A 26,198-nucleotide genomic window follows, 5' to 3' on the forward strand; every position below is an offset into this window, starting at 1 on the left:
ACATACATATACATTTCCCTCCCATGGGGCAAATAGCTTGGGGGGAGCAATTTAAATCAGGAAAATGATGGGTGGGATAATCCCCACCTCGCCCAAAGCAGATATCCTGTTTACAGAACATCTAAATTGGCCCTCAGCCATGAACTCACTAGGTAGTCTTAAGCAAGTCACTATTTCTTAACCCCCGCTCTGCAGCATGGAAATAAAAACTCTGATCTACTTCGCAAGGTTGTTGTAAGGATTACTGACATAATGTATATGAAGCACTTTTAACACTCTCAAGAGCTATATAAATGTTTAGTAATTATCTCTGTTCTTGTACAGCATGGCCAAAGAAGACACCCTACATTATTTTCTTGCTCATTACCTCTCAAATGTAGGGTACACCAGTGGAAGAAAGACCTCTCCTGAAACAGTAAACTACTTTTACCCATTGGTATCTGCTTCACTATGGAATTATTTGGTTCGTTTATAACCAAGAAGATTGTAAGAGCTCTTAATTCAACTCTCACAGAAACAGGTTGCAGTTTAAAGAAATTAAATTGGACAGCCCACATTTGGTCACAAAACATAAGATTTCCATTAAGATAACAGCGTTATCCTTTATTGACTGGCTCTCTAGCTGATATAACTCCAGCTCTCAAACAATTGCACTGATTATCATGAGTTTCTGGGCCCAGTTCAAAGTATCGGTTTTATTTTTAAGGTTGTAATCCTAATCACACTGTATGCCCCAGTGAACACTATTTACATAAACACACACAGGATTGTGCTAGAAAGCCATACAGGTCCTGAATATCTAAAGAAGCACCTTCTCCCATATACTCTTTCCCAAGCCTTGATAACAGAGGGCCTGCTATGGACACTTAAGTGTTGCAACCAGTCCATAGTTCTTATTAGCAATGGCACCTGATCTTTTAAAACACCTTACGAAGAAAGGCTCACTGGCTTCCTCTTTTCCCACATCCAGGAAACTGATTATGATGTCCCCTTTTAAAGAATACCTTTATGACCTGACTCCTGCACTCTTTTTATGCTTCGCACCATTGTTTTATCTTGTTTCTGGTTTTTCATTATTATCTTGTAAGCATTTCATCCTTTTTTGTTACAAATCACTTTGGGGTCTTTCCTTCTCTAGGAAGCAAGGTACACATTTTAATAACCATGTTCCCAGACACGTGAGTGAAGGAATGTGTACAAGACCCACTTTAGAAGGAAGTGCCAGTACTTATTTTAGGAGGATTGTTTTGCTTGCTTGCATGCTTCCTTCCTCTCTTGCGGCTGCCGCCAAGGGAGGAGTCAAAGGACAGACCGTGGATCAGCGAGTGTGTGTGATACGTGTCCAGCTGCACTGTGCTCGATGGCTGCCCCACCTGCCATAACCCTTTCCTGCTCCCTCCCATCCCATAAGCATACCAAGCACGGGATGCTTAGGGAAAGCACCAGCAGGAGCCAATCAGCACGCGGCAAGGCGGGTTGAGTTGCATGTGCTCTTGTTTGCGTACGTGCAGGAGCGAGCTCCCGGCAGAGAGGGCGGGATTGCAGCCAGAGCGTTGTAGCTTCTTTAGCTGGCACAGCCGGTCCTGTGTTAGATGCACTGGAGGCGATCGAAGGAGCTGTGCTGTAAGTCAACCAGTCCCACCACAGCTTGTGCCACAAGGGTGTTGAAAGCAAGCAAGAAGAGAGCATGTTACTGCTGGATTGTAACGCAGAGGTGAGACATGGGAAGGGTACACATTTCCAGATCTTGAACTGATATGTTCCAGATACTGAACTGCTTGCAGCACATTCTCACACTGCCGGTTAAACTCATGGCCCCTTAAGATCAACGAGGAAGAATAGCAAAAAATGTAACAATCCAGCAAATGGCTCTTTATTTCATTAAGTTCTCTAATAATAATTTCTTGGGCATCTCGGATTTTTGCTAATGAGAGAGTGGTGAATCAATCTTTATGTGCAAGAACTATGTTTCAAAGGCCTCTCTCTCTCTCTCTCTCTCTTTCTCTCTCTCTCTCTCTCTCGTAGCCTGATGGCCTGAGCCACCTCCTGGAAGCAGGAACTGAAGTGAACGTAGCTCCTGATGCCTTTGTCCAGTCCCCAGCTCATCTGGCTGCTGGTGGAGGACATGCTTTCTTCCTACTCTGGCAACTGCAGACAGGAGCCAATTTGAACCAACAGGTATGTTCTCTATTTCTCAAGCAGTCCAGATCCAACAGAGCCTAGTCATGGTTACGCTGGAGTGGACAGCTATTGTCTGGGACTATGAATAAGGCAGTTGTAAAGCCATGTAAGCCTGAGTAGTTTCAGAACATTTTACTAACCCTCCTCTTGCTGTGGTGACTATTGAATATAGGGTACTTCACCTTACCTTTTACTAGGTGTCATGATATTAAGGGGATAGCAAAATGACAGTGATTTGTTACAGGAATATACCATTTGCTATACAGGTCATACTGAAAGTAATGAGCCCAAATGGTTGCAGGCTCCTTCTCCCCAGTAGCTGGTTTCTAGGGGGGGGGGGGGAGACGGGGGGAGAGAGAGAGAGAGAAGCAAAAGTCACAATTTCCATACATTGACAGAGTGCAGAGAGTAAGTTTGTTTACGGTCTACATATTTTTCAGTGGGCCCAATCTACAGGCTAGGTAGAGCTGATTCTGATTCAGAAAGCTACCTCTGCTTGTGAATTGTTTCCACCAGATCACTACTCTTGAGTTGAAGCTTATGGCACTGTACTAGAGACCAAACTATTTCATCCCCCACCCCTTATGTATTAACTGAGCACAACTGTTCACTGATTATAATAGTTGCTGATAAAATTAAACTTACAAAATGAAACATCTCTATTTATTTAGGATTGGCTTGGGGAAGCTCCAATTCACAAGGCAGCTAAAGTTGGGAATTTGGAGTGTCTTACCTTACTTGTCGCCAGTCATGCCAGCATTGAGTAAGTGCACCAATTCAAATGCTAATCACTTGTATATAATTTATTCAAACCATGTTAGGCAATTTATATTGGGAATTAGGGATGGATGAGACTGAACATGTAGGAGACTGAACATGGATCCTAAATCTAGTTTAAAAAATGTGGCTACTACCTATCTCTTCAGTACGTAAGCTGCACAACTTCAAATTGCAGTTTCATATACAAAAAGATCAATCACACACAGAGGTACAAGGGATTTCCAGATAGTTTTGGTAGAGGATGGAAGTTTACGTCTTGATCCAACTAAAGTTAGTCATGCTTAAGTCTCACTAAAATCTTAAGTCATGCTTAAATCTCACTAAAATCAAGGGGGCTTAAAAATAGTTATGTCTAACTTGCCATATTGATTTCAATAGAACGTAAGCATGACCTTCAGTTGGATCAGAGCCATGTAACCCAATCCTACATGTGTTTAGCCAGATGTAAGCCCCACTGGATTCAATGGAATTTACTCCCATCTATGCAGGAGATCCTGAACACATTTACCTGGGAGTAAGCCCCATTGATCACAATGAGGCTTACTTCTGAGTTGACATGTTTAGGATTGCCCTGTTAATGTTTAAACACATCACTTCATCAGACTCTTTAAAAAGAAATAATTACTTTGCTTTTAGTTGAATGGAAAATAAAATATCACAGTCAAATGTATTGATTGTTTTAATTTTGAATCTTAGCATGCGCAATAAGAATGGTCAAACAGCAGAAGACCTTGCACGGGCTTTTGGATTTTTGGAGTGTGCCCAGTTCCTCATGACAGTGAAACACATTCAAAACAGGAAAGCAGTAACACAGATTAATTGTTCCCTGCATGACAATGATGACCGCTCTCTTAGACATGCTGCAAGAAGACAGAAACGAGCATGTGAAAGCAAGAGACCCATAAGCAAGAAGAGAATGAGATCAAATGGTATGGTACTTAGCCTCCACTAGGCAAAAGACTATCTTAATAAGAGGCAGCTTCTTTACAGCACATTTAATTGTGTGGCAGGACTACAGTTTAGTTAGGCTCTAGACATGACCCCACTACTAGAAGGGCACTCAGTAGTGCAAATAAAAAATATCTTTCATATACAGTTAATTGGGTACCACAATCCTGAGCAGCTTACTCAAAAGTAAGTCCAATTAATTTTAGTAGAATTTTATTTATTATTTGCATTTATATCCAGCCTTTTTTCCTCTCGCAAAGAACCTAGTAAGAGTGTTTAGGATTGCAGCCTCAGTCTGCTAGCTCCATCTTGCCACCTTTAACTACATCCATTTAGTATTGCCCCCCAATGTGGCCATCCCCCTTCTTTAAAGGAACAGATGGTATATAATATTGTGTAATGATGGACAGAGTGCCTTTATCCTCACCGAACACCAACTGCAACTTGTACCCATACACTTAGAATTAAGAGCAGGGCTCCTTCCAGGACAGATGACAAGTTTCTTATACATCTGCCTGGCATCTCTCCTCTTTTAAAATGTTAACTGCTACTGCCACCTCCTTTGGCAACATTTTGAAAACACAATACAAAACATTTTATAAAAAACCTCTACAACTTATAGCCATAGCCTTGTACCCTTATGCTGGTATTCTATAGTTGATCATACCCACTCACTTTCACCTGGGTGAGATAATTAACTGCTTTTAAAAAATTTGTTGCTGATAATTGTCATTTTTAATTTGGTGTTCAGCAGTTTTAGAAGTTTTACTGTTGCACTCTGCGATCCTATACATGCCTAGTCAGAAATACCATTGAGTTTAATGGGACTTACCCCCAGGTCAATGTGAGTAGGACTGCAGCTTTAAATTATTTTTTGTTGTTATTTAAAATTTCTGTTCAGACATTGCTTACAGTGCTTACTTAAGTTGGAAAAGTGACTAATGTTCTAAACCAGGTCTGCAGAACTAAAGTGTGTGTGTGGGGGGCTGAATTGCCTCCCACCAGGCCCTCTGCAGACCAGATGACAACAGTGGGCAAGGCAGGCTCTGTTCACTGACATCATCTCCCCGCTCCCATTTTACCCTTCCACACCTCTCTCAGAAAAGAAAAAAGGACTCAGCCAGTGCTGGAAGAAGCAGCTCCTCCCAGTAAACGCCAAGTCCCTGGCTTTGCGCAGCGTGCATTATCCCCATGGGAGCACCTCACTCAGCTGGTTGTTCTTCCAAGCCCGGCAAAATCCCCCACCACCCGCATCCCCACTGTTATCTCCAATCTGAGATCAGAGCTAACAACAGGAATTCCTCCACAGGTGATTCCTCTGAGGGCAGGGCTTGAAGGCAAAGGTCAGATGCAGAACCTCCACGGGCTACATTAGGTTTGTGGAATAACGATTCCACATCCCTGATCTAGATCAGTAAAGCATGCTGTGGCACCCCCAGGGGTGGTGGATTTCTGTGGGAGAAAAAAAGAGCATCTGAGCTGAAGAAGGGAACAGGGGTGGGCAATCACCTCTTGAAAAACTGATGTTGAAGACTGGGTTATGTCATATTGAAACTGGTCATTATATACAGGTTATAGAATGTTAATTCAAATGCAGACTTTATGTTTGAAAATTAAACTTTTTCCTTGCATTTAAATAGATACAAAGTCTTTGATGTCATGGGAAAGCCAATCCCCTTAAGAAGAAATATGAACTATCAGAACTCTACAGAGATACATGAACCCAAAATCAAATACTTTGAACAATGCCTTCTGGGAAGGAGAGTAGGTTGCTTCTTGAAGAAGATACTATTTTTTTTTAAATCCTGTATTTACACAATAATAAATATGTATAACAGAACTCTGCTTTTTCTACCATCTTTTCCCCAAGTAACTATGTAACATTTAGCACTCAAAATGTGATTGATATGTTGCTCTTCCTACAATATCAAATGCCACCCCTGCACTCACACCCTCAAGGGAGGGAGGGGGATGGTATATTAAAAATTAACATTATTATAAGGCTCTAAAAACTATTTTAGTTCAACATAGCAATGGCCTATAGAAATACTTTTAGCCAGTTTTTAGAATAATGTACATGATCAATACAATAATGTACATGAACTTGTTGATCAACACACACTCTGAACACATGCATCAGTTTGCAAGGATCATAGAGCTTCACTGCAACTCTGAAGTAATACCTTATGGTGTCATATCATGCCCCCATTAATGTTCTATTGCTACAAGTCTTAGGCTGCAATCCTATACACACTTAGCTGGGACTAGGTCCTACTTCTGAGTAATGTATAGGATTATGCTGTTAGGATCAGATTATAAAAACAGGGAAACTATTAGAAAATGACATGTTTAATAATCGGGTTTTATTTGAATAAATCACCTTTGCACTCTAAAACATTGGAGTAGCATTTCTATTTCAAAAGGTGCTCTGAGCAACAACAGATTACTTTTAAGTAAAAATAAATCCTCATTGCATAAAGGCATACATTTCTCTTTCTCTCTCTCTGTCTCTCTCTCACACACACATACGCACACTCACACAATTTAGGTAAGACAGCTAGGTTACCACAATCTTCTAAACAGGTTCAAATAGATTTTGGTCGTTGAGGTAGACACAGGTTATAATAAGCATCTTTATTCCAGAAATCTGGACCCTTCCATCCACACCAGCCCTACAGAGAAGGGGGAAAAACCACACACACTGTAAGTCTGGTGTTGTTAATATGATGGCACTAGCTGGCATTTTGATATGAATGCCAAAAGTTTTGTTCTGTGTGTTCATACATGCACAGAAGCTATTTTTTAAAAATTCAAAAGCTATAAATATCCACACTAGCCAATAGTTTATGCATTTTGAAGGTTAAAAAAAAGCATTTTGTTAATAGGCTTTGCTGTGAATTTTTTTTTTTTTTAGAAGTCCAATATATGCCTGCATTTTAAAACTGGTTACCCAGCTCCCAATCTTAAGCACATTAGTGCTACAAATGAAAATACAACAAGAACAAGGGATTACCCTATACCAGGAATGGTCAACTTCTTGAACACTCGGGGCAGATTTGGGCAGGAGGAGTGGATCAAAGGCTGGAGCTGATCAATGCTATATTGTAATTCATGTGTTGAACAATAGTGCTTCTGATAGTAAACCAACTAATCCAAAAGCTTCATTGTACTCCACAGTCCCCCTGCATCACATTCCAGAAGTTCTTACAGCTACAGCTTCTGCTGGAAAAATATGGAGACTACCCAAGTGCTATTCAGATGGTCAAAAACCCTAACTGTGAGGGGAGATGGGGAAACGCACACTCTGGCCCCAGCCCCTCCACGTTGACAGGAAAGGTCTGAAGAGGAACCATAACTGCATTCAGCTGAAAACTGCATGTTTGAGAACCCCATGCAATCCTGGTTTGTTGAAGCGAGCCAGCTTCATAACCCATGGTTTGAAGCTGGCTTCTTTCAAAGAAACTATAGTTAAGATTAACCACAATTTGTTGGGTTTGGACAAAACCGCGGTAAATCTAAAACAGAAGTGAAGGTTTCTGTTCTCTTCGCAGGGACGGAGGAGGAAGAGAGGGGAATGTGTGAGCCCAAGGCTCACTGTAGCTTGTTCCTGTCATGATAATCCATGGTTTATCATGACATCTGAAACAGCAATATGTCTGTCTGCATATTTGCTCTTTCATAAGAAGGGGATCCGGTACTGTGTCAGCTCAGCAATCTTGCATCTTATGTCTATCGCTATGTACTTCCCTACAGCTGAAACCTCCTCTCTAGGCCAAGTTATTTCCTGTGTGAGTAAGTAAGAGAGAGGATCCCAAGAAACCTACATGCAATGCACTTTTGTGCATGTACAAGAACAGGGTACGTGCATGCTGATTTTCCCTTCCTGCTGATAGTTTAGAAAGGCCTCAGAGCAAATTCCATTACTTCTATGCTTGTGGCACACCCACTTGTTTTCAGTGTAAGTTCAAAATTTGCTCATAGCAAACCTGTGAGCTGTTCACTGAAAGCTCAGTCCATGATTCTGAAGACCTTGGAAACACCTGTAAAGCTGGATAAGTGACAGTGTGAAAATCTGGGCCTGGGCTAGCAACACTCAGCTCACATTTATTTATTTATTTAAGTATTTGTGATGAACCATTGTAAGTCAGCTCTCTATTTTAGTTTGATTTCAATTGAGGTGTGACTGACATTATTCCAGTTTGGCTGTGGTACAAATAAAGGTCCAGTAACTGGTCCATCACATCTCTGGAATAGAATCTGTTCCAGTTTACATGGGAAAATTTAAGTAGGATTCGCATTACAGTATAATTAATGTGGTATAATGCTATGGATCAAATAACTGGAACACATAATCATTTGCTACATGTTTCTAATTTGTACTATTTAATTACAATGGGCTGCATTCTTCAAGCAGCAAGCTTTATCCTGCCTGCTGATTCTTAGCCTTTTAACAGTAGAAAACCAAGACAAGTCCAAACTTTGTAAAAAAAACAACAACCCAGACCTTGGTTTTACATAGTTATCATTCATTCTGGATGCAGCCAGTGAATACAAAGGGTTGGGGGCAGAGTGGGGGTGGGAGGTTGTTAGATCCAAATTTTGAACCAGTAACTTGAAAATTGTTTAGGGTTCAGTTCTGGTTCAGGTTCAAGGGAAAAATTATGGTTCAGGTTCCGTTCTGGCTAAGGAAAATAAGGCTCAGTATTCATTTTGGTTCTGTTTCAAATTCAGTTTAACTCCCTTCCCACAATATAAGAAGTACAAACATTGTATAAACAGGTCTTAAAACTGGGCTACTAGGGATGGTTTGAGGTCCAGTTTCAATAGATTAGAGCAGCCTTACCCAACCTGATGCCCTCCAGATATTTTGAACTACAACTACCATCAGCCCCAGCCAGCATGGCCAATAGTCAGGAATCCTGGGAGTTGTAGTCTAAAACATCTGGAAGACACCAGGTTGGGGAAGACTAGATTAGAGTGTATTCCTTATTTAACGTACTTTCCATTTTCCACCAGAAGAAAGCAGCAGAGGCCAGGGGGGCATGGTGTGCTTGACATGCTATGCGGGTAGATGTGTTTACCTAAAAACATGTGGATCATTACCACAAGTGGGTTCTCTGCAATACCCTTTCTCTGACAGCTCCTTTCTCACATGTAGAAATTAAGTCTGTGGAATTTACACACATACTATCAAGTTTAGGAAAAGTAAGTAACCCACAAAATATTCCCCTTCAACAGTAACAACATTTAGAAATTAAAGCCAAATGTGAAGACAGAGCCCCACCTTTTCCAGTACAATATGCAGATCCTCTGGCCCTGTGTAATGTGGATCCAGGATCAGAAACTTTATGTGCCCCGTGCTCTCATTCCATGCTACCCCTAGTATTGTGTGAGCCAAGACTCCGCCACCTGAATTGGGAAAATGAGAGGAACAAGATGCAGGATTTAAGGATTGAATAATTATATTCAAAGTCAGTTATACACTAAAAAAGTCCTCTGACACCAAGTAGGCAATTTTCATTTCCAAATATCTGAAAGCCAGCTCCAAAAATAAGTGAAAGCTTTCATGAAATGCATGGCAGGAAAATGTGAGGACAAATAGCTGAAAGAACCCAACACTGCAATACGTGGAACATAAACTACTATATAACTAGTTTGATGTCCACTCCTAAAGACTCTCCAACAGTGCAATTCTACGCATGTTTTCTTGGAAGCAAGCCCTACTGTGTTCATTGGGGTTTACTTTCCAGTAAGTGTGTTTAGAATGGCAGCTCATCTGTTATGAGCAACATGATCACCAAGAACAAGCAATGGGAAAGCATCGTGTTTGCTCGTTAAATAGAAAAGGTTATTCCTAGACGAGGTAACCAGACTAAAAAAACACATACAAAACCTTCCCAGACAGTAAGAAAGATCTTCACAAAACACACACACACACACAGAGTTATTTAAAGGCATCAGTAAATTGCCTTTAAATACACAACACAAACATGGTGCTTTCTGTCTTATAAGAGCACATCAAGTGGGCACATGTAGGCTAAAGAATGAGTGAGACACAGAAAAGAAAGAAAGCTCTTAGGATTAAACTCCATTTCATTTGCAAACCTCAGTTTATTTACAGGGCACCTCTACGCATGGTGGAAGTACACGCAGATGCCTGATTGGATGGGAACGACTTGTGTGAATTCTTCCCTCCCGTTTTAGAGGGAGAGAAATTGTAGAAGTGGGTCCGCTGCATGATCAGATGTTGGTATGTGTCACCAAACCCCTACGTTACATTATCTCAATGGTGGGAATGATGGTGGGCCTGTTTCTCCATCATGTGAAGAGGAGCCCTGCCCTCGGTAATGTATGAACCAGGCCTGAGAGAACCCAGTCTATTATTTTCCACCACCGCACTCTCTCTTCTATCAACTTGAGAACGTGCCTGACTGCGGTACATCTTTGTCACATGTCTCATTTCTGAAAACAAATGACAAGGAAGACATTCAGGTTGTATGGGTAATTACAAGGCCGTTTAGCACAAGTTCTGTTTGGAAAGTATCTTTGATTGGGGGCGATTCCTTCCTAAAAAGGGACAGAAACGACTAGCGGAAGGTCACCTGCAGCAAAGAAGGCATTCTTATCTTGCTTGAGAGTTCAAACTATCTTCTTTTTTTATCCTTTAGAGACCCGCACAGGAAGAAAAAAAAATCACAGGCCAGATGTGCTTTACTACCATTACCCTAGTTGAAAGCTATCTAAAGAGATAATAAATTCACAATCATGTGGTTGAGATGTTTTTTTAAAAGATTCCTGACAAACTGAGCTTTTTAACATTGCGTTGCTACTCAGAAATAAGCCCCATTGTGTTCAACGTGGCTTACTCCCAGGGAAGTGTGCAGAAGATTGCAGCCTGAAAGGAATTACTTGGTTGATAGCTTTCCTGATTGAAAACCATTAATTGTATCCTACGGACCCAAAAATCATTGGGGGAAATACGATCCACTCCAATTCTTTTTAGACACTAGGAATTAGCAAACCCAGATCTTAAAAACAGCTTAGATGTTTATTTTCCCTGATCATGAGTAGGGTTTTTTTTTTTGGGGGGGGGGAGAGAATGGGGAAAAATGTAAGTCTTCAGACACATATCTGAATGTTCATACACATATCTGATACATAGAACTGGTAGATTAACGTGTGAGTAAGGAAAAATGACAGCAGATCTGATTCAGCAAAACGAGATAAGAGTCTTGTGGCAGACCCAGTTACACATGTTGAACCACATGTTCCAAACAATTACATGGAACAATTTTTCCTGAGACAGAACAATCTCAAAATGCAGGTAGAGGATCACAATACCTGAAAGCTCTTCCATATAAAAACTCAGTGCCTTGAGGAGGAGGAGGATGTGCATAGCTTTTCACTGATATCCTAACTTTCCAGAGGCATGGGGATTTTTTATTGATTTATTTGGGAAAACATTCAAAATCCCCCCTCTGTGTTCTAAAGTAGCACAGTTCCAAGGAACGAGCCAGAATCTTCAAAGCCCAATCTACAGTATTCTTAAAAGGTCACTAGAATATTTAGAATAGAAGTCTTGATAATGTGGACTTGTGGGTATTAAAAAGCTTACCAATCATCACTGGTGTTCCCTCGGTCTTGAAGTGATTAGCAAGTTCTCTTCCCTGAGAAACCAGCTCAGACCCTTGGCTATAAGAAAAAGTTATAATCAGCTCTTTCAGCTACTGTTTAAATTATTTGGGGGGGCATAGGGGAAGGGGCCTAATGAAATACAGAAATCCAGTCCCTGATGTCTCTTAGTTTTAGCCAAATTGTGCCCCCCATAGCCTTCTAAAAACAGTAGCTGTCACAAAATGTATGAGAGCTGGGACCTCTCCCCCCACCAACCTGTAATTTGAGCACTCCTTTCAGCAACAGCCATCTAGGCAGTGTTGCTATGGATTCACTTTACATAAAGGTAACTCTGAATACACACATGATCAGCAGTTCTGCCTCCAAAATAGGAGCCACAGCATATTCCTCTTCAAGAAAATGATTTTGCCTATTATTAAAGGTGTATTAGGTCGCACTCTTCACAGCATAAATTCTGAATTTCTATCACATAGCTTGGATTTTCACTTTGAAAGTACTCAAGACAGACTTTGAGTTATCTTAATAGGGAACTCTCAAAGCTGCTCTACATCTGCTACAAAAATATTACTACTGTTGTGTCTTTCACAGTCCTGATAATCAAACTCTAAAGCAAACTGCATGCTACTTCTAACACAAGTTAGAAGATAACACTGGGAAATAAATTATTTGCCTGTAATCTGAAATCAATTTCGCCATGGAGACATTATTATTATTGTACCAATGGTGGTAGAGATATTGGGTTTGGTCTAAAATGAAATTAGTATTGAACAAAATGTGCTCTCCCTAATGCCATTTTTTGCAGGCCTTAGTTAATGCATATAATCCTCTCTAAATGATGAAATACGCAACAAGGCTTGTTTTTGTACTGTTGGAGCTAGTGCTTTATCTGTGGTTTACAGCATATGTAAACTATGTAGCCCCCGCAGATTTGACTGAGAAGTCTTACAAAGCTTTATTTATCACTACATTTTTATACTGTTCATCCTCCCAAGAGCTTAGGGGAGTATACCACACTTGGAATCAACACAAACTTGTGGATTTCTTTGGAATGCTGAGAAATCTGGCTTCATATGACCTTAAGGTACAGAGTTGCATTTTGCTACTGTGGTCCATCCTTTGAGGCACCCATTTCTTTGCTGGATTTTTGCCCCACCATGGTTTGGTAAGAATTTTTTAAAGTATTCTTACCTGACAAACAGTATTTTTGACGTTATCCCTAGCAGCTGGTTCAGTACAAGCTGCACTTCAATAGAACCAATCCACTGGTGTGATCCAACAAACCCTGGTGGCTTGTCTCCAACACCAACTAGAGCCTTTGGAATCGCCACAAGTGAAAAAACAGGAGTAACAGTCATTTGTGTACTAACTGTAAATTATTATTACATTAACCTATTCAATACTGTTTAAAATCCAGTTTATTAGAAGCAGAAGGATAAGAAGGGGATTAAAAAAATCTTTACTAAGTTAAAATAGTGCTGTATGCAAAATTGGTATGCAATATATGTCCCTCCCACCACTGAGTTTGCTTGCAGCCAGTGACCTGATTCATATTATCACCGCAGCTCATCATGGCTTATGCATTGTGGCACTCATGGGTACCAGGTTGGCAATCCAAAGCCCACTGCTGTGGCTTCTTGTTACATATGAACCTGATGGGGGTAGGTTGTTGGGGTGGTGGACAAGCTACCCAGAACCCATGGGTTGTTTCAGGTTTGTGGGTGGCTTGTCAACAACCCACCTGTTCTGGGTTCGCACGTAATGAGAAGCTACAGCATGCCCCCCCCCCCCCCCCGAATATTCAAAATGGAAGCCCCTGCTGCAATGAAAAGCCCACCGGGGAAATTCACCCATGGTGGCTTCTTATTACATGTGAACTGGGCCACTGTCGCATCAGTATTAAAATGGAAAATGTAGAAAACTAGCATGTTAGGACATCTGCCTGACATCTAGATTTTTTGTATGGAGGAGCAAAAATCCATCACGTGAATCTCCACTTGCAGTCTGAAGTGGTACAATCTAGAGACAAATTTACTAGCTTAGTGAAAACTAGGCCCAAGGCTGAGTGGGAGCAAATTTCACCCCTTTAGGGCCATAGTCACCCATTACATCAGGGTGCACCCGTCCATGGTCCCTGCCCCCTCCCTTTCCCAAGTCCCACCACCTCCCCAATTCCTACCCCCTGGCCTGGTGAGAGGAATCTCCATGTTATCTCGCAGCTCCAGTCAGAGATAAGAAGGGGATGTCCCAGCACTCAGCCAGGGCCCTGGCCAAGTTCTTCCCATGCTGTTCATGTCCCAATTTGGATGCAAGCGGTACAGGAAGAAGGCTCCCGGACCAAGAGAGGTTGCCTGCCCTTGCATTATGGAGTGCTGCAATGATGGGATACAATCATAAATTGGAGCACATACTCACCCATAAGGCACAAGCTGCAACAATGTAGAACCACTGTGCTTTGTTAGGTGCAATAAGCTGCCCCTGAATAACCTGTTCCATCAGTAGCTGTCATTTTTTTCAAGAAATTCAAACTTGTAAATCATCTGTACCTGTTGGATATCCTTGTGTGTAGGTACTGATCTGTCCGTGTATCCCTGATGCCTGAACCATGAGCATATTGTCTGCAGAGACCGATAAGCACAGCCCCAGCCATTATCATCAATACGATCCTGCAAGTAATGATGATAACTGTATGTGCCATATACCGAATAGACCTGTGCAGGAAAGAAAAAATACACAGTAGCCCTGCGTGTTACGTTCAGAAAGTTTCTACAAGAGTAATCATTTTGTCTTTAAAACATGTATTTTTAAACTATGTATTATTATTCTTATTTATTAAGATGATTTTTAATGTATGAAGTACTTAAAGTGTTACAGATGTTGTATAAAAACAACACAGCCCCTGCTCGCAGGCCTCAATTTAAGAGACAGATACAAAAGGAAAAAGGGATTGGGAGGGAACAAGTAAACAAGCAAACTGAGGCACTAATTTTACATAAAGTTAAATAAATATTTAATAGCCGGGTGGAATAGCCACTGAAGGAGACTATTGGTGATTAGTACCACAGAGTGGACTATGTTGTCTCATTTTATTTTTATCTATCTATCTATCTATCTATCTATCTATCTATCTATCTATCTATCTTTATATACCGCTCCACATCAAAAGATTTCAGAGAGGTGAACAACAAAGATAAAAGAATAAAACACCGTATTAAAACAATTAAAACATTTAAAAAGAAACAAATTCTGAATTTAATAAATTGCAGCCTCTCGGGAAGGCCCCTCAAAACAACAATGTCTTTGGGAGGCACCAAGAGCAACACAATGTTGGTACCTGCCTGACCTCCAAAGGCACCGAGTTCCACAGGAAGGGGGCCACTACACTGAAGGCTCTTTTCCTGGTGGACTCCATTTCTCTCTCCGATGCTACCAGGTAGAATGGTTGCTAACAGACATTTTCAAATTATGGTTCTGGAAGTAGGTTCCCTTTAAGCAAGGATGCACTAATAAGTCATTGAAATCAAAGCAATAAGTGAGATTCCTCCAGGAAAGCCTCCCAACCTTGCACCACAGTCTTGGTATATATCTGTTTGTTTATTGGGCCAGTAGATGGAGACTGAGGGTTGTGTGCTTCTCATCTGTGCTAATGTTGATTGATAGGTGCTGGAAGCTAGGCAGACATCCCACCTATTTTTGTATGGGCCTTGTGCTTCTGTGGATTTTGTTCTTCCCCTTTGTGTTCTATTAATCTGTCCTTAGTCTTGAAATCAGAGTGAAGGCACGTACAAATGAAACTCACCATACCAGACTCTATACCAGGTGGATTAAGATGCACATGTGGGTTTCTGAGATATCCATCTCTGAATGGCTCATCTGGAAAGTGATAGGCATTAGCCCTCCGGAAATAAGGTCTGTCAAATGGTAGATTAAACTGTCCATGTAATTCCTAAAAGCAAAGCAAAAATGAAAGGGAGAGAGTTAATTAAAAAAAATTGGCTCATTTTGTTCTACTTGATGATGAATAGCCTTTAAAAATCAAGACTGTTTCATTACCACCCCACCCCATCAGTACTAAACTGACATGCTGTAACATGAAAGTACTTCTCCTACAATGGGTTCCTTAGATGTGGACCTCTAAGTGCCGAGAAACGACTTTGATAAATTTGACTCACTATGATGCCAGAGAGCCATTTGCATGAAGCAACTTGCATAGAACAGATATGGGTCAAAATTATATGGGAAATATGGCAAAACCTCAACAGAACTGAGAAGAAACAGAAAATCCACTACGGAACAAAACAGAAATCCATCGGCTCTACCCAGAGCCACACTCATGCACAAGAGTTTCCTGAGTCTCTGAGGGCTGAACCAGATCAGGGGTGGGCAGAAGGTAGATCTCCAGATGTTTCAGACTTCAAATCCCAGACGCCTCTGCCAGCAGGGTCAGTAGTGAAGAATGAAGTCCCAAACATATAGAGATCTGCTTTATGCCCACTCCTGAACTAGATGATACAGTAGATGTGTGGCTGCTGCGGAAATCAGCAACCAGGTATTTTCCTCCTCCCCTCCACTCCAGGAACCTGTGAAGGAATAAAACATATTATACGCCACCACAGTTCAACAAGATGTGCAATGAACCCACAAGAAGTAGCCCATGAAATCCAGCAGAAAAAGGGAAATGCAGGCATCTGATGACATCACATCATGTGCTTCATTTCCCATCAGAGGTAGTCCACCTGGTGCCTTCCAGATGTCTTGGACTACAACTCCCATAATTAGTTACCACTGGCCATGCTGGCTCAGGCTTATAGGAGTTGTGGTCCAAAACATCTAGAAGGCACCACATTGCCTACCCTTGCCCACCATGTTACCAGAGGAGGGGGAAATGCCAGGTTGCTGCCTAGTTTTGGCCAGACTAACGGACTGTTCAGCACACAATATGGAATTCCTATGTAAACACGAGCAATTTTTATACAGAGAAGAATGAGAAGCAACTGCATGTGTGCGGCTTCCCATCTCCACTGTCAATAAAAGCTACTACACAGCACATGGAAAGAACTTTAGTTACAGAAAAAAGTATACAGCCTCTTAAAGTGCTATTTGGAATACAGAAAACCATTAGGAAGACGCACGTGAACGCTGTACAATACACACCCTGTATGCCTGCAAACAGAGGTCAACTTACAATTATGCATTCCTGTACATAGGAATAAATAGAACTCTCCAAATGAATATTTAGTCTAAGAAAGAAACTATAGATTAATAATTTTACATTATTAATAAAACTAAATATGTCATAACATTTAAGACAACACCATCCAAAGAATATTTCATCATAAGACCTACCTGCCTGTAAGTCTCCAGCTGACTATCAGAAATGCCTGTAGGATATGAGACTGTTACAAGGTGCTTTTTTCCTGGTAACATGAAATGAAATTGTTCAGGCACCACAACAGATGTTCCTTTCATATGTTTCAAAATGCACCTTTCCATATCAGTTAGCTGAGTGTGAATTGCATTTACCAGGAGACTTCGTAAACTGTAAGATACCAAGGAAATCATTTTAAAACTAGGACACCAGAAAGGCAGGGTCACTTTTTCACTTTCTGTCCTTTAAATTCTGCATTCAGAGAGGAGAGCAATTCCCATAAGGAACAGTTTTGCTATACTCAGGTTGTATCTATGTTGGGCTTAACGTGAGTCGACTGGTGATTGTGCATAAACACCAATTTATCGCATATGCATGAAGGCATGGAGAACATACACAAATTGGCAGTACTGATATGGGATTTGACACATTGTCTGGTAAATGTGGATAATCACCATCACCAGTGGATGTTGAAGAATGTGCACAGATAAGGGATGTTTCAGTCTCTGTCTGGTTTTTATTCTTAGCTTCCAAATACATCTGATAGATTGTCCAAACAATATGCATAGACCTCAAGCAGAGAATTAATATTATCCATTTATTTATAGAAGACTTATATCCCGTCTTTAGATGGAATGATCCTCAAGGTGGCTTACAACAGGTTGTAATAACACACACACATACATAAACACCCCCCCCCCCGCAAACCTGCACAACCCAGGAGCCCTTAGTCCCGCAGGGAGGGGAGTAGCTGTAGCCTATAAAGATTCCATCTCCTTGATCAGATACCCCATTCAGCAGTCGACCAGTTTTGAGCATCTGTACCTGGTGTTGGGTAACAGAGATAAGATGGGGATTCTGTTGGTGTACAACCTGCTGCCTAACTGTCTCCTTATCTGAGCTGATGGAGATGCTTTTGGAAGTGATGTTAACAACCACGCTGAAGCTGCCTTGTGTGGAGCAGCTCATGACCTCATGGCTGCTATGACAACCATGGGCCTGCCTTAAATAATATCTAGACCAACACATATGGTGGGACACACACTGGATTTGGTCTTCTGTACTGGAATGCGGGGAGGTGACCTGTGGGTAGGGAGCCTATGATGAGTCTGTTGACCATGATATCCTTCTGGACCATCTCTCTGGGATGGGACTTGGGGGCATGGTGTTGCAGTGGCTCCAGTCCTTCCTTGGGGGGACTAAACCAGAGAGTGGCATTGGGGGTCCTTTGGCCATTATTTGGTGTGCCTCAAGGATCTGCCATGTCCCCCATGCTTTTCAACATCTCCATGAAACCACTGGGAGAAGTAATCTGGAGGTTTGGGCTGAGCTGTCATCAGTATATGGATTGCACACAGCTCTACCCCTCTTTTCTACCATCTAATCCCAGGGAGGCAGCTGAAATCCTCAACAAGTGTCTGGGGCAGTATTGGAATGGACGAGAGCTAACAAACTGAAACTTAATCCAGGTAAAATGGAAGTATTGTGGGTTGGGAAATATGCTAATCTAGATGGAGGTTTAGATCTGACTCTGGATAGGGTACACACTTGATGGCCCAGGTAGGCAGTCTGGGAGTGCTCTTGGACTCAGCACTGTCTATGGAGACACAGGTGGGGTCAGCTGTCAGGAGTGCTGTTTACCAGCTTAGGGTGGTTCAGCAGCTGCTGCCCTATGTAGAGAAAGCTGACTTAGCCACAGTGACACATGCCTTGGTTACATCCAGGTTAGATCACAGTAATGCACTCTATGCGGGGCTGCCCTCAAAGACGATTTGGAAATTGCAACTGGTACAGAATGTGGCAGCTAGAACACCCGTGGGAACTAGGCATTCAGACCATATTACTCCTATTCTGTATCATTTACATTGGCTGCCTGTTAGTTTCCAGGCCCAATTCAAGGTGCTGATTTTGGCCTTTAAAGCCTTAAATAGTTTGGGGCCACATAATCTGAAGGACTGTCTGCACCTGTATGAGCCTTTCGATGCATTAAGACAAGCATCAGAAGCCCTACTCTCAGGCCCACCAGCAAGAGCCATTATGCTGGCAGGTATCAGGGCTTTCTCAGTGGTGGGCCCATACCATTGGCACTCTCTCCCCAGGAAGGTATGTATGGACTCAGCACTGCTGGCTTTAAAAAACAACACCTGAAGTCACATTTATTCCAGTCTGCATTTGTTGCTTAAACATAATTAGCTGCTGTGTGTGTGTGTGTGTGTGTGTGTGTAATTGTATAGTCATGTTTTTGTGATATTGTAAGCTGCCCTGTGAGGGCAGTGTGCCCTGAAAGGCAGGTTAAACATAGTTTAAATAAATAAATAATACATGGGGTACCTTCCAGCCCTATAATTCTGTGATTGTAAAAAGGGACTGCTAAGGTGTTTGAAACCAGTTGGACAAGGGATTACATCAATAGACCAGGAACAGCCTGGCAGATCTCGTCTGCTTTGGAGACTGGAGCTGATGGCTTTCAATAGCGGGCCTTAACAAAGGCCAGAGATTGCTCTGGAAGGGGAGAACCACTTGGAGAAGAGGGTGTGTCTTTCTTCACCCACCTTCCCCCTCCCTCAGCTAGGGACGATGTAATCACATGCTGTGTGTGCATGTGCACGTTTGTGTGCGCGCACATGCGTGCGTGTAGAAACTGCAATGTTTGGATAAAGACAAAGTGAGGACAGACAGAGAACTCAATTGACTCTGAAGCATTTCAGGATACTGGCTGTTCCCCTAGAAATCTGACATGGGAGCAGTGAACTTCGGGATAACTGTCTAAGTATTTAACACTGCACATCCACCTATGCTCAGCTTGTATATTCATAAATACACAAATATTATAAAATGCTGTAAGCCCTTTTTGAGATGGCAATCCAAAGGGGACCAAACCTAAATGCTGCATTCCTGAAACTTCTCATCACTTCAAGAATTAGAATTGGAGAGCGCTTATCAATACTACAGAAAAAAAGATAAAGGAATCTCACAAACACATCGTTGTATACATACTCTACTTACTTCTGCCACATTTCTTCTGGAGACACAGAGACAACAGCATCAACTGGCAAGGTCATGCTTATGTAGTGATGCCCCTTGTTCTCCTTTTCAATGATTGGAGCCAGAGCCTCTACTGAAGTTGTCATTTCCAGCATAAGGTCTATATTTACTATAGGCTGCTGCAAAGAATAAAGACTTACATGTACAAGTTGTACAATCTGGATCACTCCAAAGCTGCTATGGTTTCCCTAACAAAGCAAGTAACAATTTGGGAGGAGAAACTTAGATCAGAAAAATGGCACATGGGGAAAGAATTAACTCCCATCCCAGCATGACAGTTCCAATTCAAGTTAGGCAGCCTGGCTGCTGCTTTTAAAGGAAAAGAGAGACAAAAGATTTCCAATATCTCATCTCATGCGGCCCAAGGACTTTCCAAATCAGGGGGAAAAAAAGTGGGGAGGGCATCTGACTGACTGCTGCATCAGTGCAACATTGTATCAGTACTGTGGGGGTACTATTCCAGTGTTGCAAGCAAATGTGCTGGGGAAAATGTTGGGATCTGGATGTCAACAACTGAAAATTTGATTCTGCAAACCAATCCATACATGTCAGCTTCTGCACTTGTGCCAATTGGACGAATATGCTATAAGAACAACATAATGGTATAATTTTAAATAGCTTTTTTCATATTCAACTCTCTAATGCTATGGCAACAAAAGGTATACATACCAATTCTTGTAATTTTTTATCTTTCTTTTTTGAAAACCTGTGTTTAGTCTCATCTTCTTGCTCAAATCTGGAAAATAGTGGTAAAGTCACCTTTTAGTGAGGAATGATTGTACTAAAAAAACCAATTGCATCCCAGTCGTACTCACTGAATAAACTGTAGTATCTCTTTACAAGCAGAGTTATCTGAAAGCTCAGTTGCAACTGAGTATGTTCCACTATTTGGCCACAGGTACACTGGGCTATGGCAGATTCTGAATACCAACACATCTGAAGCTAGTTTGGCTGAAAGATCACTGAAAACGTATTTTAGTGCCTCTTTTGTTGAAGAATCTAAAACATAAAGAAAGAAAACAAGATTAAAGGGATGGGGTGGATCCTGAATTTAAATATTCAGAAGGATCTTGGAAAGAAGAGAGAGAACAATTATTCACTCTGCCCACTGATAGGACATGACAAGAAGCAGTGGGTTTTAGCTGTAAGTGAAGAATGTTTAAACATTAAAGTATTTCCTAACTATATAAGACCAGAAAAGCAATAAATTGCCTGGGGAAGGTTTCGTGTAAACTAACACTTAGGCTGCAAACTCAAACATACTTACAAGGGAGTAACCCGACTGAACAGAGTGGGACTTGCTCCCAAGTAAACATGCATAGGATTGTGCTATTATGTACCATTTTCATTAATACGGCTATTGCCAAGCCAAAGATTGTTGCGCTTATTTTAAAATAAAGAATTATCGTCAGTCATGAAAACAAGACCTGAACCCTGATAAATATTGAAATATAGACTTTGGATTTATGAGAAGCTTGGGTTTAAAAAAATGTTAATTTCTAATCTGGTAGCATTTTTGCATAAGGAGTGAAAATTTAATTTTACAAGAAATATGGGATTCTGAGTAGTTTAACAATATCCCATGTTTCCCAAAAGTGATGCAGGAATAAACTATGACTCTTGGGCAATAGGTTACCTATGTCTGCTTGATTTATATGAATTGGGATAGAATATATGGCATTCTGGAATTGGTTTTACAGTTAACAGAGGACAGGAAGATAAAAAAAAGTTAAGGAAAGGAAATCTGCACAGTAATCTAGCACATGAAAGCACCCCATAGCCATCTCAGATTTAAACACCATGCTTTAAGCAACTGTACCTGACACCTCCATTATTTTCAATAGCCATTTCAAGGCAAGTAGGCTAAGGGTCACATTCCATACATCAGGTTTAGTTATCAGACTTCAAGGAGATTTGCTTTGCAACAGACGAAGCTGCTTTACACAGTCAGACCATTGGTCCATCTAACCCACTGTTGTCTACTCTGAGTGGTAGCAGCTCCGCAGGATCTCAGGCAGGCGTCTTTCCCATCACCTGCTCCCTGGTCCTTTTAACTGGAGACGCCAGGTATTGAACCTGGGCCGTTCTGCACGCCAAGTGTGTGTTCTCCCATCTTCCCCGGGGCATGCTGTACTTGGAAAGTAGGACAGAGTTGTTCAGCTATAACCCATTTCTCAAGGAAGTCACCTTCTAGACACAGGCACAGGTCTGTGCAGGTTTTCTCATTAACGTATTACATAAGCAAGTCTTGGAATGCTGCCCATAGACTAGGGTGAGCAATCAGATTGGGGGTGGTGGTTTTAAATTGCACGCCAGATAATGTCTGCCTCTGTAGGCCAGATAATGTCAGTGGGCATGGCCATGCCCACTGACATCCTCACCCCACCCCCACCCTTTCTGCCTTTCTCTGCACTGAGAAAGGCACAGGGTCCATGCCTCTCTCAGCACTGAGACTCAGCTGGTGCTGGGTGAAGCAGCTGCTCCTCCCAGCACAGGCTGCATTCTTGGCATTATGCATCATTCCTATGGGGGTGGCATACACTATGCAAGCAGACTTAACCAGCACTGTGAAGAGCAGCTGCTCCTGCCAACACTGCTAAGTCCCCAGCTTCACACAGCGCACGTTGTCCCCATGGGGGCGACACACACTACAGAATAAGTCCAATCTCAGATTCCTCAAGGGAGGGATTCCTCCAGGGGGCAGGGCTTGGAGGCCAATCCCCACCCCCTGAAGGAATCCATGGAGGCCCTGAGCATTTCTACATGAGGATTTTATTGCACACTCTTGACTGTTTACTCATGGAAGTTTGCAGGTCCTTTACACAACGTCGTCAAACTCCAGGGCATCTCCTGCCCTTTCTGACCTTTATCCCACTTTTAAAAAGATCAGGGATAATGCGGTAATAAATATTAATCCACTTCAATGTCCGTGTGAAATTGCACAGTTCTGCTATAACACAGCACCATCTATTGGATGTATAATGAAACATGAAGAACTTGTAGACCAAGGAAGTCCCAGAACAAAAGCACGTGTTAGCGCATGTATGTATGTATTTATTTATTGAAGTTCTTAATCGTGCATCTGGCCGGTCACCCGGCCACTCTGGGCGATGTACAGCAGTACAAACAGTCTTCTTGTTGTTGTTGTTTATTCGGTCAGTCGCTTCTGACTCTTCGTGACTTCATGGACCAGCCCACGCCAGAGCTTCCCGTCGGCCGTCGCCACCCCCAGCTCCCCCAAGGTCGAGTCCGTCACCTCCAGAATATCATCCATCTTTCAAGGGTAGCCGCACCCCATTCAACACCAGGTCAACATCCCCCAACCTCCTCTTGTCTCCCACCAAAAGTACTTCGGTCTTGTCAGGGTTCAGCTTCAGCTTATTCCTTCCCATCCAGCCACTCACCGACTCCAGACAGGGATTCTACAGGACAGGGATTCTACGGTCAACCTTGGTGAAGATATGAATGAGAGGCAGAGCTGCATGTCATCTGCATATTGATGACACCGCACCCCAAACCTCCTGATGATAGCCCTCAGCGGCTTCACATAGATGTTAAATACCATCGGGGAGAAGATGGAACCCTGTGGCACCCCACAAGTGAGCGGCCACAGGTCCGAAACCTCCTCTCCCAGTGCTACCCTCTGGTACCTGCCAGAGATGAAGGACCGGAACCACCGTAATACGGTGTCTCCAATGCCCAGCCCCTCCAGGTGGTCCAGGAGGATACCGTGGTCAACAGTATCAAAAGCTGCTGAGAGGTCGAGGAGAAGAAGGAAGGAGCATTCACCCCTATCCAAAGCCCTCCTCATATCATCCACCAAGGCGACCAAGGCTGTTTCTGTCCCATGCCCAGGACTGAAGCCCAACTGAAATAGATCTAGGTAATCGGCTTCTTCCAAGTGTGCCTTCAACTGCATCGCCACCACCCGCTCAATCACCTTGCCCCAAAATGAGAGATGCGAGACTGGGCGAAAGTTGTTCAAGACTTGTAAGGAGCCTATCTTAATCTTGCAAAGAATCTGGAATCGGAAGCCCCAGTAAGTTGTGGGATAAAAAGCCTGGTGTGGAGAAGCCTTCTGTGGGCCAGATGGGGAACTTCCACAGGCCAGATGAGGCCTGCAGGTTGGAAGTTCTGCTCCATCAATGGCTCACACTCCCTTCCTGCTGCTGCTTCACCAAGCAAGTAGCTTTGTGTGATGCATATATGCTGTGGCAAAATCAGAAACAAGCACTAGTATATGGCTCCTGCTATGCTAGCATGGAGCTTCAGTTCAATCCTTGCAGTTGTATCTGGATCCTGAAAAATTACACATACCCACACCAACCCAAAAACATATTAGTCATACCAATTTGGTTAAAATAGTTTCAAAATCACCCTGTCAGTTGTAGGCAGTTAACTTTTTCTACAGAAAGGTTATTAATACTATAACATAGTATCAGGTATTTTTTTATAGACGCACCATCAGTTGTGGCCAGCTGAAATGCCAGATCCAGGCCTCCTCTTATTCTAAAGAGTATGTCCATACTTTCTAAAATCACCTATTTGGGGTGGAAAAGAAAAGTTGAGTTAATATGAATTGAAGTGCTGGTGCTTTGGTTGAAATGCTAACTAAACATGCTAAGGATGGAAACCATGATGTACATTCCTAAATATTATTCAGAAAAAGCCCCTTTGTGCTTAGTGGGACTTGTTCCCTAGTAACTATACTTAGGTTTGCAGCCATACAGCCTGATCCTACATGTTTACTCAGAACTGAATCCAGTGATACTTCCTCCCATGTATATGTACATAGAATTGCAGCTTGTTTCTATATATCTCCACAGAAGTTATTCCCACTGACGAACTAGAGAAGACACAATTAGCATCAAGCCTGACCTTGTTATTACAAACCTGGGCACAGGCTTATAGATAAATGCATTTGTGAGATTGCTCAGAGTACATATCTGGACCCTGACTAATTTGACAAAGGATTTCTTGGATCCAGACTCATGATGTGGCCTAACGAAAATAACAGCAATGACAGAAAGCCGTTGGACAATTTGTATCATCTTAGATGGGAAAAAATGCTGCATCTGAGCTCAAGGAAAATTGATCTATGCCTGGCACCATATTATACATCTTCAAACATGCTTATATAGAGTAACACCTCTAGAGAAAATTCTACATGACAAATGCATGTCCAAATCTCCAGTCCTCTTATTTTGAGGAAAGGAATATCCTCTTGCCTGCTAAGGGAAGTGCACTTAGAATTTCTAAAGAACCAACTTACAATGTGCAAGAAACGCTGGCCACATCTACAACAGTCACTTGGTCCCTTCCATTCACCCCCACCGAGCTTTAATCCATAACCGCTTCTTTTGCTAATTTCACATTATTTTTATTTGTATTATATATCATTTTATTATTTATTTTAACCCCAATACTTAGGCAATTCTAAATCTGCATGTGTGATGACACCGGGGCACATGACTCAGAGGGCACCAGGCTGGGGAAGGCTGCATTAGGGCAGCGGTAGGCAACCTGGTGCCCTCCAGATGTTTTAGACGACAACTCCCATAATCCCTGATGACTGGCCATGCCAGCTGGGGCTTATGAGAGTTGTAGTCCGACACAGCTGGAGGGCACCCAGGCTGCCTACCCCTGCACTATGCTTGAGGCACGATGAGAAGGCTTTGGGAGCTTCCAGTTAACTAGTCCTGGCCAAAGGCAGCCAAAAGCAAAATTATGCCCCCGGAAGAAGACACGGTTTTTGTGGTGGCAGATCCTCTTGCAGGGGCGGGCAACTTGTGGCCCTCCAGATGTTTTGGGCTACAACTCACATCAGCCGTGGCGAGCATGGCCGGTGGTGAGGGATGTTTTGCAGGCCAAAACATCTGGAGGGCCACAAGCTGCCCACCCCTGAGGCAGCCCAGAGAGCATCATGTCATCCCGGCCCGTTTCTTCCTTCCTGTCGTGGGAGAGAGAATCCGCGTCCCCTTCCTCAACCCACGGGCGGCGGGTGGGCGGGAAAGGCCGCCTCACTTACCACGTCCGTCAACGGCGCACTGAAAGGAGGCGACCCCGGCAGCTGCATGCTCCTCCCCTCCGGCCTGAAATAAGATCAAGTCGGCGGGCTTCCCTTGCGCGCGCCCACGAAGCTGACACGTCACTCTCCTCTTCCTCCCCCTCGGCGAAGGAGAGGACGGGAATCCTTCGTGAGGCGCGCAAGCCCGGTGAACTACATTTCCCGTCGTGCGCTTCT

At 42.6% G+C, this 26,198-nt stretch overlaps 2 protein-coding genes across 4 annotated transcripts; one reads left to right on the forward strand and one right to left on the reverse strand.

Annotated features, from left to right (window-relative positions):
• Positions 1-1,590: 1,590 nt before the first annotated feature.
• Positions 1,591-6,390, forward strand: ANKRD37 (ankyrin repeat domain 37). The gene is made up of 5 exons (XM_084856621.1): positions 1,591-1,714; positions 2,026-2,178; positions 2,853-2,944; positions 3,658-3,890; positions 5,550-6,390. The coding sequence occupies exons 1-5, from the start codon at positions 1,688-1,690 to the stop codon at positions 5,588-5,590; spliced, it is 546 nt and encodes a 181-aa protein (XP_084712747.1). The 5' UTR covers positions 1,591-1,687; the 3' UTR covers positions 5,591-6,390.
• Positions 3,618-26,131, reverse strand: UFSP2 (UFM1 specific peptidase 2). 3 transcript variants are annotated; one of them, XM_084856615.1, is made up of 13 exons: positions 25,983-26,131; positions 24,417-24,495; positions 20,770-20,953; positions 20,624-20,690; positions 19,916-20,073; positions 16,888-17,080; positions 15,341-15,487; positions 14,088-14,252; positions 12,733-12,857; positions 11,525-11,601; positions 9,194-9,318; positions 6,476-6,581; positions 3,626-5,361 (listed from the first exon to the last, which is right to left on the reverse strand). In XM_084856615.1, the coding sequence occupies exons 1-12, from the start codon at positions 26,028-26,030 to the stop codon at positions 6,495-6,497; spliced, it is 1,455 nt and encodes a 484-aa protein (XP_084712741.1). In that variant the 5' UTR covers positions 26,031-26,131; the 3' UTR covers positions 3,626-5,361; positions 6,476-6,494. The 3 variants fall into 3 exon arrangements, with proteins under 3 accessions (XP_084712740.1, XP_084712742.1, XP_084712741.1); XM_084856614.1 differs by having other exon boundaries at positions 3,618-6,581; XM_084856616.1 differs by having other exon boundaries at positions 3,625-6,581; positions 19,916-20,070.
• Between the last annotated feature and the right edge of the window lie 67 nt (positions 26,132-26,198).

The sequence above is a fragment of the Heloderma suspectum genome, chromosome 5 (genome assembly GCF_057233095.1).
Source record: "Heloderma suspectum isolate Gila_16-S chromosome 5, 16-S_ref, whole genome shotgun sequence".
In the NCBI taxonomy this organism is placed as follows: Eukaryota; Metazoa; Chordata; class Lepidosauria; order Squamata; family Helodermatidae; genus Heloderma; species Heloderma suspectum.